This window comes from Mastomys coucha, chromosome X (assembly GCF_008632895.1).
Source record: "Mastomys coucha isolate ucsf_1 chromosome X, UCSF_Mcou_1, whole genome shotgun sequence".
Lineage (NCBI taxonomy): Eukaryota > Metazoa > Chordata > Mammalia > Rodentia > Muridae > Mastomys > Mastomys coucha.
Genome location: NC_045030.1, coordinates 113,228,840 through 113,244,801, shown reverse-complemented (window position 1 = coordinate 113,244,801; position 15,962 = coordinate 113,228,840). Strand labels below are relative to the sequence as shown.

General features: G+C 33.9%; 1 protein-coding gene across 4 annotated transcripts in view; it reads right to left on the bottom strand.

Moving 5' to 3' along the window:
- Nucleotides 1–3,177: 3,177 nt before the first annotated feature.
- Nucleotides 3,178–15,962, bottom strand: part of Klhl4 (kelch like family member 4) — a 220,927-nt gene continuing 208,142 nt past the window's right edge. For all 4 annotated transcript variants that reach the window (XM_031367320.1, XM_031367298.1, XM_031367309.1 and 1 more), the window contains 5 exons: nucleotides 12,732–12,956; nucleotides 11,156–11,318; nucleotides 8,827–9,039; nucleotides 5,362–5,533; nucleotides 3,178–4,578 (listed from right to left, as the gene is read on the bottom strand). In XM_031367320.1, coding sequence (XP_031223180.1) covers nucleotides 4,519–4,578; nucleotides 5,362–5,533; nucleotides 8,827–9,039; nucleotides 11,156–11,318; nucleotides 12,732–12,956 — 833 coding nt within the window. In that variant the 3' untranslated portion in view covers nucleotides 3,178–4,518. The remainder of the gene's footprint in view (nucleotides 4,579–5,361; nucleotides 5,534–8,826; nucleotides 9,040–11,155; nucleotides 11,319–12,731; nucleotides 12,957–15,962) is intronic.

Here is a 15,962-nt window from a genome sequence, read left to right as displayed (position 1 = left end):
AAGTGAAGACTACTCTTGCTCTGAAAACAGGACCTTTAGTAACCTGCAATGTACTTCAAGAGAATTCATTCTGACTAAAGGCTTTTTACTTGTCCTATCAATTAAACATGCTTTGAGGCAGTTTTGCATGTGTGGAAGGCTTATGCATCACTCCTGCTTTCATTGTCTTAGCACTTACCACTCTTTTTAGAGCCTCTCCTTTCCATAATCTCTCTCACAGCTTCTTGACAATTCCTCTTGTTTTGTGACTAATCATAGGTCATATAATCCCTCCTACATCCATCTCGACCTTCTTACCTACCCAATTTCCTACCCTCTTTTTTTTTTATCTTTTCTTTTTTTGGATATGTTCTTTACATTTCAAATGTTACCCCCTTTCCTGGTTTCCCCTCTACAACCATCCTATCCCATCCCCCCCGCTGTGCCCTGCTTCTATAAGGGTTCTCTCCCCCACCCACTCCCACCTCCCTGCCCTGGCATTCCCTTACACTGAGACATCAAAACTTTACAGAACCAAGGGCCTCTCCTCCCATTGATGACCGATTAGGCCATCATCTGCTACCTATGCGAATGGAGCCATGGGTCACTCTGTGTGTACTCCTTGGCTGATGGTTCATTTTTCTCCCTCTTAAACATAGTGAGTAGGATGTACTTTCTTGTGTTTGGAATTATCCTCTAGAGGACTGTAAATCTACTATGAATCACTATCTTAAAAGAAAACTGACCCTCCCTCCAAGAGTTATCAATGGCCAATTTTCCTTGGCTAGGGACTTTGTCCTTAATATTCTCCTCCATGCTGATATTTCATCTGACTTGAGCTTTTGAAGTTCTTAAGCATGTTGTCTCAAACACTGGGAGAACATATGTTAACTCCCCTGTTGGTTCAGAAAACAGCATTTTATTGTAGCCATCCACCACCTCTTCCTCTTCCATACTTTTCCATCTTCTCTTCCTCCAAGAGTCTTAAGATTTGGGAAGATGGGATAAGATATAAATATACTGTTTAGGATTGAACATCCCACAGTCTGAGATTAGAGCCAGAAATTGTTAGGAGTCCATTTAGCATAATAACAATAAAATGTTCTCTCTTAGAACCTATAATTCACCTAGACACAGGTTGTTGCAGCCAATATTGGTGTCAGGTATACTATCCTTGTGGAGTGGGCAATAATCCAATCAGAAAGGTTTTGCTTATTCCCTAAAACATTTGTGCCACTATTTTACCAGTGGGTGTATCTTTCTGTTCCTGTCTTTATGGTATCTTGCAGGGTTCACAGCTCGGTAAGATTGCTGACTGTATTTATCTTTTAGTAGCCTGCATATATAGCAGCTTTCAGAACTCTGAATGCGAGAAAATAGAAAAAAAAAATAGAAAATAGAAACTACCAGATACGTACCAACTTGATTTCTCTGAATTTTATGCATCATATATGTGATACCATCAGCAATAAATAGTCTTATTGTCAATGTCATGGAGAGGGGCTGTAAACAAAAGCAGTGGTAATAGCCTGTAATGTTTAGGAGTCTATAAGACTCCACTGAAAAACAACTTTAAAACAGATACCCATCCCCTCTCCTGGTCCTGAACTTTTTATTTTCTTGTTTGTATTGTAGAGGCATTGTTTCCCATTATCAGGTAAGATCATTTATATTATCATATATGTCAAAAGAAGCATTTTTGTTTACTAAGTGTAAAGTGTTCAAATGTATGAATTCATACAAATGTTAAAGGAATCTGTTAATTAAAAATCATTTCCTGTAGTAGCTTGAATGAGAATGGTCCCATGGGCTCATATATTTGCATGCTTAATCCCCAGTTGATGAATTGGTTGGGAAGGATCAGGAGATGTGTGCTTGTTGAAGTAGTTATGTCTTTTTTGGAGGAGGTGTGTTACTGGAGGTGGGCTGTGTTGTTTCAAAAGCACATGCCAGGCCTAATATCTCTCTGCCTCTTGCCTTGTATCGAGATGTAAACCTCTCTGCTACTTCACTAGCCCCATGTGTGTCTGCTTCCATCTCCCAAAGAAAATGAACTAATTTTATGAAACTGCAATCAAACACTTAATTAAATATGTTCTTTTAGAAGAGTTATCTTGGCCCTGGTCTCTCTTCACAGCAAAAGAACAGTTGTTAGGACATTTCCCTACCTTAGTCTGCTTAAATTAGCCACTGATAAATAGTTTCTACTGATGCATGTAAAGAAGGAACTGTCTTCACTCCATTTTCCAACTGTGTTTCATTGCGAGAAACATAGCTAGACTCGGCTTTTGGGCCTCTGTAGCTCTCTATCCCTATTGGACACATGCACTCAGATTTTTGAACTTCATTTTGCAGTTCATTCTAAGATACAGTGACTAAGCCTAATTTTATTTCTTTATTTAAGCATAATTTTCAAATGCAGCTGAGAAATGGTAGCCTTGGGTATCAGGTGTATTTCTCCTAAAGTCAATAGGCATATCAATGAAAGCAAAGAAAGCTGGAAAAAAAGTTGGTATTCCATATCCACTTTCTTGATCAGGCATTAGTAGAGATACAGTTTCTTGGTACCATGTAATCACTATTGTAACATTGAGAATCTATGGTAAACAATGTGGCATTTAACCTGTAACTTACCAAATTATTCACAATTTTATTTAACATGGTACTTCAAATGGTATGATGTGTTAAAGGCCAAGATATCTCTCCAGTCTCATTAATTTTTTAAATGTTAATTTAAAGCATCTAACCAACCTTTCACCCATGCTACTCTAAATAGCACTAATGAAAGTCAAGAAATGAGGAGTTAGATGAGAAGAAGAAGGTGATTAGTAGGAGAGAGAAAAAGAGAAGGTTGCTAAAGTATAAAGTATCACAAATATGATCAAAATACATTACGCTCATGTAATATATGTCACAAGGTAACTCACTATTATGTATAATTAATACATATTAAACAAATATTTAAAACTCCAGCAAGGTCTTATGTGTGTTTTATATCCTCTTAATGTCACTCTGTTACTCTGTTTCACCTCTAGACATGGAAGAATATGTAAATCTCTGTTGAGAATTACAGACAAAATAAAAAAAAAGAGAGTGAACTATATATTAGCATTTAAATATTTTCACTATTGTGGCACAGCAGCATTGGAAGGATCATTCAGTTTGCATTCACCATATTCTAAAAGCATAGTCTCAATAGCCAGAGAGAAAAGATTTTATTTAAATTCAGCTGGTCATAGTACAAACATCTTTGTGCAACTTATGATGTTATTTTAAAAATTAATAGGTAGCAGTAATACATATTATAAGCATCTCTCTGGATTTTTACATTTTTTTGATAGTCTACAGTACAAAGGTCATTTAAAAGAAGACATTATAGAAATTCTAGAGTGGAACATTTACTTGAAAAATTAACTACATAAACGTGAGTTTTCAATATTTCACCATATAGTTTTGTCATTAGGTAGTATGAGTGAGAATAATAGTTAAAAGATAAAATATGACTCAATATTATTTTTTAACTTCAAAAGTACAGTTTTGTAGTACATTTATTCTTACCATATTCTACTGGATATGCATTATTATGAAATTAAAAGAAAAGCAGATATTGATAGGTAAATAGAAATTATAGAATTAGACTATTAAACATTTCAGTGTATCCAAGTGTCAGCATTGTGAATCATTTTCTCAATTATAATCTTCTTTAGAATTGTTTAAATCAACTTTTTAAACTTAATGGAAGGTGATTATAGAGAACACATTAAATGTTTCAGGAGAAAATTAATTTCTGTACAAATGAGGCCCTCACACTCTGGAGCTTAGGTCACAGTTTGTATCAATATACTATTCACTGATTCACTGTTTCAGAATAAAGATTGTATATGTGACATTATGTTATTTTACTGAAAATGAATCTATCAATACACCACCTCATAAAATAGAAAATTTATTCATGTATTTTTGGCAGATAGTTAACTAAAAATCATAGGCATGTGAAAAGTTTGAAATGGTGTGATTAGTATAGCAAATTATATCAACGAACGATCGCATTCATTTTGATGCAGAAAAACCTTTCTTCTTGACAAATGTGAGGTATTATTAGCAATCTGAGTTATTGTTTGAAAACAAGACATTATGCTTTAAAGCTTTTGTCAATTTTGTATTAAACTTGCAGACAGTAGAGTACCTTTAACATAATTTTATTTTTTACTTCCCAGATCCTTACAAGAAAACTGTTAATGTAGTCATCACCTTCAAATATTGCCCACTACCAAATATCCACCAGGTATTTTAACATTTTATGGTAATGAGCCTAGATAATTGCCTATTGATTTCTCATTAGACTATAAACCGAGCAATACACTTAACACTAACATGTAATCCACATTTAAGTTTAGTTTTCAGCCTTATGATTGTTAACAGTTTCAACTACACATGAGAATGGCACAACAGCGTTTAGTTTGCTTATGAACTTCATAAAAGAACATGTGTTTTTCTTCATTCTTGAAATCCATTTCATTGCATTAGCAAATGATAATTTCAGCGTAGCTTCACAACAACAACACAAGCTCCGGCTCTTCCAATGTTCACAGGGACTTCCTAAGACAAAAATAAGAAAGAAAGAAAAAAAGACACTATCTTTAGCATAACCCAGGTTGTTGGCCTTCAAAGAATTGTTACATATTATGACCTAACTTTTACCTTGTCTAAAAATAAGAAAACTACAACTCAGATCAATATAGCCTATAGAATGCAAATAGTGGCTAGATGATCAATTGCTTTGGAAACAATTTTATATGTGCAACACTTTTTTTTTTTCAGTTGAAGAGGCACAGCTAATGATAATTACTCAAAGACTTTGTGAGGATTCAAGGAAATAATGGGTCACAAGAATTTGGCATAGATAGTTATACCACTATTTTCTGTTAGTGTTCTTTTATGCTTTGAGAGATTAAAGACTGAAACAGTGATCAAACCAAAAACAGAATCTAGGTATATTAGGTATTTGTCTACTAAGAGAAGATTTACTATGACTGTAAAAAGGAATAATATAAGATGAACTCCAAAATCAAGCTTTAAAATTCCTTAAATACATCTAATAAAAAAATTGTGATAAGAAAAAAAATAATGAAGGGGGTTTTGTTCGAATGAACTGGTTTATTTTAACTCTCTGAATCCTCTTTAACAGCCACTGTTGGTCAGCTATTGTTTTAACATAAAACAAAAATCAATAATGTAGTACTTGATTACACAGTGTTTAAATAGTTAATGACTTTAAGAAAAAAACTTGCATGTTTATTGAAATGAATGAAGTGTGCCAAGGAATGAAAAAAAAATTAAATTCCGAAGTATACTAATTTGAAGATATTTTTACAAGAATACCTCTTTCCATTCATCTTTCTGAGCATCATATGACTCAACAGTATTCAAATAAGTATGACCATCATATCCGCCAACCACGTAGAGTTTGTCTCCAAGGGGGCACACTGCAGCAGCATCTCGAGGAACACTCAAAGGTGCCACAGTTGTCCACGAATCACATTTTGGATCATATCTTAAGAGATTTAGAAAGACAATTGAGAGGTAAAAATCCAGGAATTTTACAATGAAAAAATAGGCATTAATAAAAATGTGCTATTGTGTAAAGCACAGAATTTGAAACATTTTAACTATCAAGTATAGGTTTACTATTCAAGACAAAGGAATTTTTATTGAAGAACATGTACATGACATAACCCCCTTGTGTCACAAGAGGGTGCACAAAACACATGAAAAGTAAAGGAAGTGATTCCTTCTGTTCCCGTTCTCATATGGTATACAAATTTGGTATTAAATCCTTCCATAGAAAATATTTCTGCATCTCTGAGCTGTACACTAAAAGTTTATAACATTCAATCTAAAAATGTGTAAAGTTAAGTAAATTCATATATTTGTTCATGAAATGCTTTTGAATCACAAACTATTTGTAAACGTAATTTGAAAGTACTTTTTCATGTAGCACCTTTTACTAATTGATTTATACTATTATTACCTCTTTTAAACTTTTAATATTTTCAATAGCTTACCGAAGCATCTCATTTAAACTTGAATCTGAATTTAATATCAATCAATAATATTTTAATACCATGAGAAAACTATAAATTATCAAATCTACTTCTGTGTATTTTATATGCTATTGAATATTCTTAGTGCATCATTTTAAATTGTTATAGTGTGTTGAGACCCAGAACCAACGAAATCTACAGTTGATGTTCTATATGTTGCATCTTCCAAGCAATGTTGTTAATTAAGACTGCAGTGAATTAAATCAATGTATTTACATGTACAAAGGGTAAGCCAGAACTACTAGAGGTGTATGGTTTACATATTTACATAAAATCTCATATTTTATACTCATGTATGATTATATTTCAAAATATTGAGATTTTCATGTCATTATTTAATTCAGAAAATGTTGAATTGTAGTGATTTTGGTTTATTTCTTCATTCTTTGCCTTCCTGAGGGTTGAGTCTGGGTTTCTAACATGTTTGACAAGTGTGTTTACTCCTCCACTTAGCTCTACCCCCAGGCCAGGAGATAGTGAATTTTGGGGAGAAAATGAAATTGTTAATAGTTTTATAATCTGTGAAGACATGGAGTAGTAGTTGTCAAGTAGCACATTGACTACTTCACCATATTCAATGCAAAATATTGCTGCTTCTCTCACTGTTTCTCTCCTTTTCTTTTATTAATCAGTCTATACACACATACATAAATACATATTAATTTGGATGGAAATTTCTAATGATCTTGAAAAGATAATTTATCACTGACTCATTGCATACACGATAGGATATTGGGATTTTTTTTTTTTACATTTTTAAATGAACATTACAGGATAAAACATGGAAGCTATAAAAACTATAGAAAAAAGGTTGGGAACCTTTAAAGTTAAATGCTTACAAGTTAAATAATAACTAAGAAAATTCCAGGACATTGGACAAATCAATCCATTATTTTAAACAAATTATAATGTTGGAAAAATAAAGTAATTTTTTATATGTTGGTAAGTTTTTGTCAATTAGATACAAACTGGAATCACCAGGAAAATGAAGACCTCAATTTAGGAATTGCCTCCCTTAGATTTTGGCATGTAGGCATGTGTGTGAACCTTTTCTCAACTGATGCCTAATGTGGAGTTATACTACCCAGTGTAGGCAGTGCCATTCCAGGGCAGATGGGTCTAAGCTGTATACGAAAACAAGCTTAGTATGCAGTGTTTCTCCACATTCTTTGCTTTTGTTCTAATTCACAATTCTTGCTTGCATTCCTGACTTGGCTTCCCTGATAATGGATTGTAAGCTATAGATGGAAATAAATCCCTCCCTCCACTAACTTGGTTTTGGTCAATGTTTTCTTACAGCAGCACAGCACACCAGAAAATTAGAAACCCTTCTCTTCCTTTGTTCCAGTGGTTTTAAATGTATGTGATATGTATGTGTGTGTGTCTGTATACACAAGTGTGTATGTGTGTGTTTGCATAAATGTGTGTGTGTATTATCAGGAAATTCCAAGATAAAATTATGTCTACAAAGTACACATTTTACCTGCTCCACTAATTTCTTCAATGCCTTTATCTAGTGAGTCTTCTGAGATGCAATTGAAAATTTGTGACTTGGTGATAAGACAGTATTAACTTTTTATTCCTTCACAAGCTGTCTACTTTGAAAGGGAATTCAGACAGATGATCTTTATTTTATGCAACAAATCATGCTATTTATCTGAATCAATGTATTCCACTAAAAGAACTTAGTGTTGAGCAAGAAAATATTTATTGCAATAGGTCATTGTTTAGAAAATCAATTTTATTTAAAATTCTGCCTATATTTTGTGATAATACTTAAAAAATTACTTTGTGCATTAAGCTGAGTTTAGAAACAACAAACTTAATTTCATTTGAATCTGATGAGTTGATTGAGTTTTCCATAAAATGTTCTTATTTTATGTCTTTTCCTGCAACTTTATAATGTAACTAACCGAAATATATTTCATAGGGTTTTTGTTTTTGTTTTTGTTTTTTTGCTAAATTTTATAATCATCTACAAAATATTTTGTCTAAGTGTAGAATGCTACGAAGAATGAACCTCCTTAAAAGATTAACATATCAGAAGATTACATTTTGGTAGTTTCAAATTTTTCCCATTAAAGAAAACAATCCAAATAAGCACATGCATAGACAGGAGCCTAGCATGGCTGCTCTCTGAGAGTCCCAACAAGCAGTTGAAAGAGTCAGGTGCAGTACTAGCACCCAACCAATGGACAGAATCCGGAGACCCCTGTGGTTGAATTGGAGAAAACCTGGAAGAAGCTGAGGAGGAGGGCGACCCTGTAGGAAGACCAGCAGTCTCAATTAATCTGGATCCCAGAGATGTAGCAGACACTGAGCCACTAACCAGGTGACATACACCAGGTGATATGAGTCCCCCAACACATATATAGCAGAGGACTGGTGGGTCTGGACTCAATCAGAGAAGATGAACCTAACCCTTGAGAGACTTGAGGCCCCAGGGAGTGGGGAGGTCTGGTGGGGTTGGGGAGGGAGGTTGGGGACATCCTCTTGGAGACTGGGGATGGGGCGTGGCAGGAAAGTGTGGGATGGGAAGCTTTCAGGGGCATACTGGGAGGGGGACGAATATTGAACTGTAAAAAAAAAAGCATTAAAGAATTAAATAAATAAATAAATAAATAAATAAATAAATAAATAAATAAGCAAGTAGTATAAAGGATTCGAACAACTTTAACGAAACAAAAACAAAACAAAATTAAAACAACAAAAAAACCAAACAAACAAACAATAAAAACTTTACCTTTCCACACAGTCAGAAAGCCTGGAGCAATGATTAGGAGCTGGGGCATCATGACCCCCAACAACATACAAATATCCATTGTGTGTTGCTACCCCTACACCTCCACGTCTTTTGGACATCGGGGAACACATACTCCATTTGTTAGTATGTGGGTCAAAGTGTTCCATGGTCTTGAGACAGGAACTTCCATCACGTCCACCAATAGCATACAGCCTAGAAAAATACAGACATATATACATACCTATGGGTGTGCACATAGTCATGCAAAATGTATGCAACAAAATAAAAATGCATGCATTTTTATTTTCTCACACATCATAACGCATATTCTATCTCATCACTATTTGCAACAAAAGGCTAGGTTTATGAATGGGTAGTTATCTGTAATACTTGGTCCAACCTACTCTATTCTAAACAGCCTTCTTTCATTTATGTCAAAGTAAATTTAAGATATCAATAAAAGGTCCAGAAAACTAGCATCTATAAAAACCCAGAAGGTGTCAAAAGGTTTTTCACATAGTTCCAAAGTCATTTTCAACAAAGTTACAATTACTTGACTTCACATATTAATGTACAAATTGTTTTGTATAAAATATTTTCCTAAAAGATATTGATAAAAGTAAAGTAAAGAAATAGAATAGAATAGGGAAGGTGAACTATCCCCAGGAAGAAAATGTAAGTCTCTCCCTTTCCTTAGTAATTTTCAATTGTTAATTATTTTGAAATGCAATATTTAATTTAAATTTACATTGTTATAATAAAGATGATGAACACTTATTAAAATATATATTTGTTACCTTCTTTCACACTATTAATTTTGAACAGGAGAAACTTAATAAACAAAACTAAATTAGTTCAAATTGATGATTTGAACCTGGTGTGATGTATAGAAGAAATTATGGAGTTGAATCACTTGATATCATCATGTTTGATCAGTCCATTTAGGATTGTGTGAAATTCAAAAGTATTACGGATATAAATCTCATATCTGCTGTACATATTTCCTATTTGTTTTTGTGTTGAGTTCTAAGATATACATGGGCTGACTTTCTTTTACTGTGCTCATTTATTTGTTCATGTACCAGTTTTATGCATAGTCAGAGTACAGAGTCACATAGTTCTAGACACTGCTTATCCCGTTGTATGAAATTACTATCATGTAAGCTATCCTTGTGTTATTCTGTATCCCTAAACACACACATATACACACAAACACACGTAGCATTATACAGACTAAACATGTTATATCTAGTAGTATATGCATATATGAATGTAAAAACTTTGAATGAAAAAGAGGTCATAAATTACAAGGAGTAATGAAAGGTATGTGGGACAGTTTGGAGAGAAGGCAAAAATGATGTAATCATATTTTAATCTCAACAATAGGAGAAAACATTAAAAATAAAGAAAACCATTTTAATTATGTGATACGAATCCAATACATGGAAACATCATTAGGTTTTATTTATTAACTTGTTCTCACAGGACCAGGAAAAAGTAAATCTTCAGGAGTAATTCAGATGGAATTTAATACTTATGAACTTTAAACTCTCAGAAGGTAGATTGCTGAAGAAAACCTTATTGTATTTATAAACATAGACGGACAAATGATTTTATAAACTTAGAATAAATAATGCAAAATTTGCCATTTATTTAGAGTAAACTGGAAAGATTATCTATAATAATGTTCTTTAAATTTATGTATATATACTTTTCTTAAGCATTTCATTAAATTATAGATTCTGACTATTTTGAGATAGGTCTAAGATGCAAAATTTCTTCAAAAAATGCTGATGTTTATGGCCACTATACCAAAAATTTGGAAAGAGTTCTATAAAATATCAGTCAACTAAACCCCCCAAAGCTCCCAGGGACTAAACCACCAAAAAAGAGTACACATGGAGGGACCCATGGCTCCAGCTGCATATGTAGTAGAAGATGGCCTTGTCTGGCATCAATGGGAGGGGAGCTCCTTGGTCCTGTGGTGGCCTGATGGCCCAGCTTAGGAGAAGGCTAGGGCCCTGAGTCAGGATTGGATGGGTGGGTGGGAGAGCACCCTCATAGGAGCAGGGGGAGGGGATAAGGAGTTTGTGGAAGGGAAATTAGGGAAGGAGATAATATTTGAAATGCAAATAAAAGAACCAATAATAAAGATAAAAATAAAAATATATTTATTTTAGACAACTATATTTCTTCATAATGAAGGAACATTTCCACCAAATGACATTTATAATTGCTAATAAGCTTGCCCTGATCATGTAAAAAGTTTATTGGCTGATGATCATGACACAAAGGTCTGGGAAGGAAGAGTTTGTGTGTTTAATCTTACTTGTTGTTTAATGCAACAACTCCAACTGTGCTTCGTGGAGTTGACATGCTGGCCACATAATTCCACTGACGACCGTCAGGATCCCATCTTTCTACAGTATTTAGATAGCTCCATCCATCGTGACCTCCAACAGCATACATTGGTCCTTCAAGTGTGGCTACGCCTAAAAAGTAACAATAAATATAATGGTGCATCTAGGCATACCTCATGCAATAACTTTATTTTCACTTTACAAGCAACCAACTGCCAAAATCCCTCTGTATTTTGTATTTGAAATAGTTTGCTGTAGGTGTGAATACTTAGATTCTTGTGGGAGGGTAAATTTGGTCTTATTATCATAAAAAAAACTTCCACTGATGAGTAAATATCATGGAAAGCTATCACTAAAATCAACAGAAGTAATACAGTACCAGGAAGGAATTAAATGGAAACTAACATTTTTTCTGGTATTATTTCAGCACTTTTTATTAGTGCAAACACATACAGGACAAAATACTTAAGATAAACCACTACTTTCAGGCTTAATTGGAATCTCTTCTCAATTTATATTTGAATACAAGGATAAAATAATTTCCATGAGATAATTCAATAATGTATGAGTCCACAGAAACAGTTTATCAAGACAAATGAGACAATTTCAGTCCTGGAACTGATACTTAGAGTATTATTAAAGTCTATTGTGCTAAAATAGACTTTTAACTAAGTGTTTAAAAGTGAGGCTCATATTGCCAAGGACTAGATAAGTTCAGTTCTAACACTCATAACTGGCAGCTCACAACTGCCTGTAACTCCAGTGTCAAGAGATCTGAAATCCTCTTCTGACCTCCCAGGCACCATTTGTATGTTCATAAATCCATACATAGACACCATTTGCCTACACATGATTTTAAAAATTAAACCTAAAACATCCATTGTGTACAAAAAAATCAAGTACTTTATTTTTCAAATACCATAACATTTAAAGCATATAAAACATAGGATATATATATATATATATATATATATATATATATATATATATATATACCTTGACAAATATTCAGAAGAATGAAAGATCTCCACTATTCTACACAACTGTACTCATTCTTAAACTTCTTAGAAACCTCTGCCTTAATTATATTTTAGAGCTCTGATCAACAAAAGTGCTAATCATAAACATGTTCATGCTAGATCTTTACCCTAAGTCTTTCAATGAATGGAAACTTACATGTTGTTATATACATAATTTTCTAATTATAACTTAAAATGCTTTTGCATTGTCAAAATTTTTATACTCTGTACAGAGCTTGGTTAAATCATTCTACTCTTTTATATTTTCCATAAAATATCCCTTCTGAAAATTATTGTCTTCTCTGAAATGGAACCCTTTTAACTATTGGTGGAAGGGACATAGAATTAAAATATATTCTGTTACAATTAAAGATTTCCATGCACATTTTAGGTTTGCTTAACCTCCCCAGAACTTTGAAGCCAATGTGACTCTTTGAATAACTCCTCATAAAGCGCAGCTAGATCTAATCTTAAAAGCTTTCCTGTACATTTTTTTTCAGAAAGTATAAAACATTAACTATCTTACCTAGCCCATGCCTATGTGTTGACATAGGAGGCATCACAACCCAGGTTTTAGTAACTGGATTGAAACATTCCACAGTGTTCAACGTTTTTAAGCCATCTCTTCCTCCCACAACATAAAGCTTATTATCAACTACTGCAACTCCAAACTGCAGCCTCCGACCACTCATAGTGCCAATATGCACCCAACTGTTGCTTCTGAGGTCATACTTCTCAATTGTAGTGGTACCTGTTAAAAATATAATTAGAATTAATGAGAACACCTTAAAATTCTGATTTTCCCACCGGGCGGTGGTGGCGCACAACTTTGATCCCAGTGCTTGGGAAGCAGAGGCAGGAGGATTTCTGAGTTCGAGGCCAGCCTGGTCTACAGAGTGAGTTCCAGGACAGCCAGGGCTACACAGAGAAACCCTGTCTCAAAAAACAACAACAAAAAAATTCTGAATTGTCTTGTTTCACATTTTGTGTCCTAATTTGCATCATAGCACCTGGAAAGAAAGCTCAAATTAAATTAACTAGCTTCAGTAACTAACTACTAATTGAAACATAAGGAAAGGAGTGATACTTCTGGGTTGAACTGGAAGATTGAGAAGAAAATAGTTTTATTTATGTGACTTATGAAATCAAAATATGACTATCATGCTAATATTAAATATAACACAAAGTAGAATAAATTTGTGGTTATATTACTGCTGGTACCAACACAGGTGTCCAACATCATATTTATAGTGAAAAGGCCCATATACTGGATTATATTATTGCATATTTACATATCTTTAAAATTTTTAAAAGATTTATTCATTTTATGTGGGTGAGTGCACTGTCACTTTCTTCAGACACACTGGAAGAAGGTAGCAGATGGTTATGAGCCACCATGTGGTTCCAGGGAATTGAACCCAGGACCTCTGGAAGAGCAGTCAGTGCTCTTAACCACTGAGCCATCTCTCTAGCCACTATCTTTAAAATTTTAGTTATAATAATTATTCTTTACTTTTGTGTTATTCTACAATTTAAAGATTTATTCATTGTGTGAATATAAGTGTGTGTGTGTGTGTGTGTGTGTGTGTATGTGAATTAAACTTTAGGTAGATGACTAAATAATCAAGAACTAAACTTCTTTTCAAGCATTTCTCAAAATGTTCCATGGTAGTTATGTGAAGAATTATGGCTAAAGGTATACAATTCTGGGGAATTATCTCATTGATGAAAGCTTTAATTTAAACTTCTGAATTGTCAACTTAGTGAAGCAGTATATACTCTCACCTGTACAACAGTAAATTTGTACTGTTACTCTAATGGATTTTTCACTTCTGTAGACAATGCATTTTGTTATTTACTCAAAGTATATTTAATTAAGGCTGATTTTTCACAATGATTAGGCTTCTAATGAAAAAAACTGAGATTGAAATTTGTTCGAATTAGTAGTCATTTCTATAGTTTACTGAAGCCAGTGAATTGACATTTTTAACTGTATAAAATCAATCACATGGATAAGCAAACCATTCCCCAAGTGTTCCTTCCTTGTAGTTTTGTGGGAAAATAGTTTGTTGTAACAATGAAAATAAAATTAATATTTTCAATATTGTCACTGACAATTATAAGGCTAGGGTCACATGAATGCAAAACTTCAACACAGCATATACTGTATTTATTGCTAAGTTATTTTGGTTTAAGCCATCTTTTCTGTAGTAATCATATTTCAATGATACATCTACAACTGTGCTAATTATTAAGAAAATAGAGTAATGGATATGTAATAGGTTAGGAAATTATACAAGGCTACATTAATTAGCTATCATAAAATTAGCTATCATGGAGATTTGAAATATTTAGCTATCTGCCTTCTGTGAGTTCACTTTTCCAGGGCATTGACTAGTAATTAATTTAAACTATAAAACCTTTCTCAGTTCCTTTACTCACCCTCACTGATAAGCTAACTTTTCAAATTTTAAACTTTGACTTGCATCTTTATTAAAAGTTTCTGATATCTCTTTTATGGCACATTCTAGTCATTAAAGTTAACTTCAGATATTTGTGTGATATCTATTTAAGTACTTCTGTATTTATCACATGATACAGAACCAAAATTAAATAAAAAAGTACTCTATTCCTAGACATTAATATGTAAAATTTCAAAAATTCACCTATTAATGATAACTGAAACAATATATTATAAGAAAAGGCTAATATAGTGCTGTGAAATTTTATACTGATAAATGCTTTATCATTATATTACTTATTTATATAAGCAAATGCTACTCTTTACATGTTTTGTGCTTACTTAGATATTGTATCTAAATCCTTCCTGTTTTTTTGTTGTTCTTAAGTGATCACACTTTTTTTTCAAGAACCTGAAACCACAAACAGTAGGGAGAGTTTTGCTGCTATCCTTTCTAGAATGGTGTCGGGAGCCATGGCCTTAACCATGGCCTTGTGGAAAATTACTAGCTTACACTTACAGCCCTGAGAGAACATGTGTAGTCTAACAGTAAGGATATTTGTGGGTGTAGAGGACACTGTGACCACTGGATCCAGAGAGTGAAGATTGCCACCTGGCCTTCAGAAAGCCCCCGAAGCTCCTCCCCTCTCCCTGAAGCTTCCTCATGTTTATGCTTATATTGCAATCCCTGAAGTAAAGTTTTCAGAGCTTGATCAGAAACATCTCTGGCTCTCATTCTTCGTGTCTCTTGTTCTGCCTCTGTCTCTCTACCTTGCCCTAGGTCCCTGCTGAATGCCCCGTGGCTCGGTGCAACTGGAGCACACTGTGGGGCCCCTGGGTCTGGGGTCTGAGAAGATCACCACTCTCCCAAGAGGACGTGCTCCCCACCACACACCCCCTGCATAGGGTCAGTGCTTCGTAAAGAAGTGAGTGAAGATCTGCATAGGATCACTGCTTCATCAGGGAGTGAGTGAAGATCCACATAGGATCGCTGCTTTGTCAAGAAGTGAGTAAACATCCACATAGGGATCTAGGTAGGGATCGCTGCAGGTCACCTGCCAGTGAGATTGATCTGAGAAAGGTGAGAAAAGTGGTGAAACTATGAGACAAGATTAAGTAAGCACGAATTGTTTTTAAAGGGTCTCAAGGAGTCCCATAAGACACGAGGAACACGGCTTAAGAAAAAAAGGATTTTTTTTAAAATACATATATATGTATATACACATATATATATACATATATATGTATACACATATACATATATATACATATATATGTATACACATATACATATAT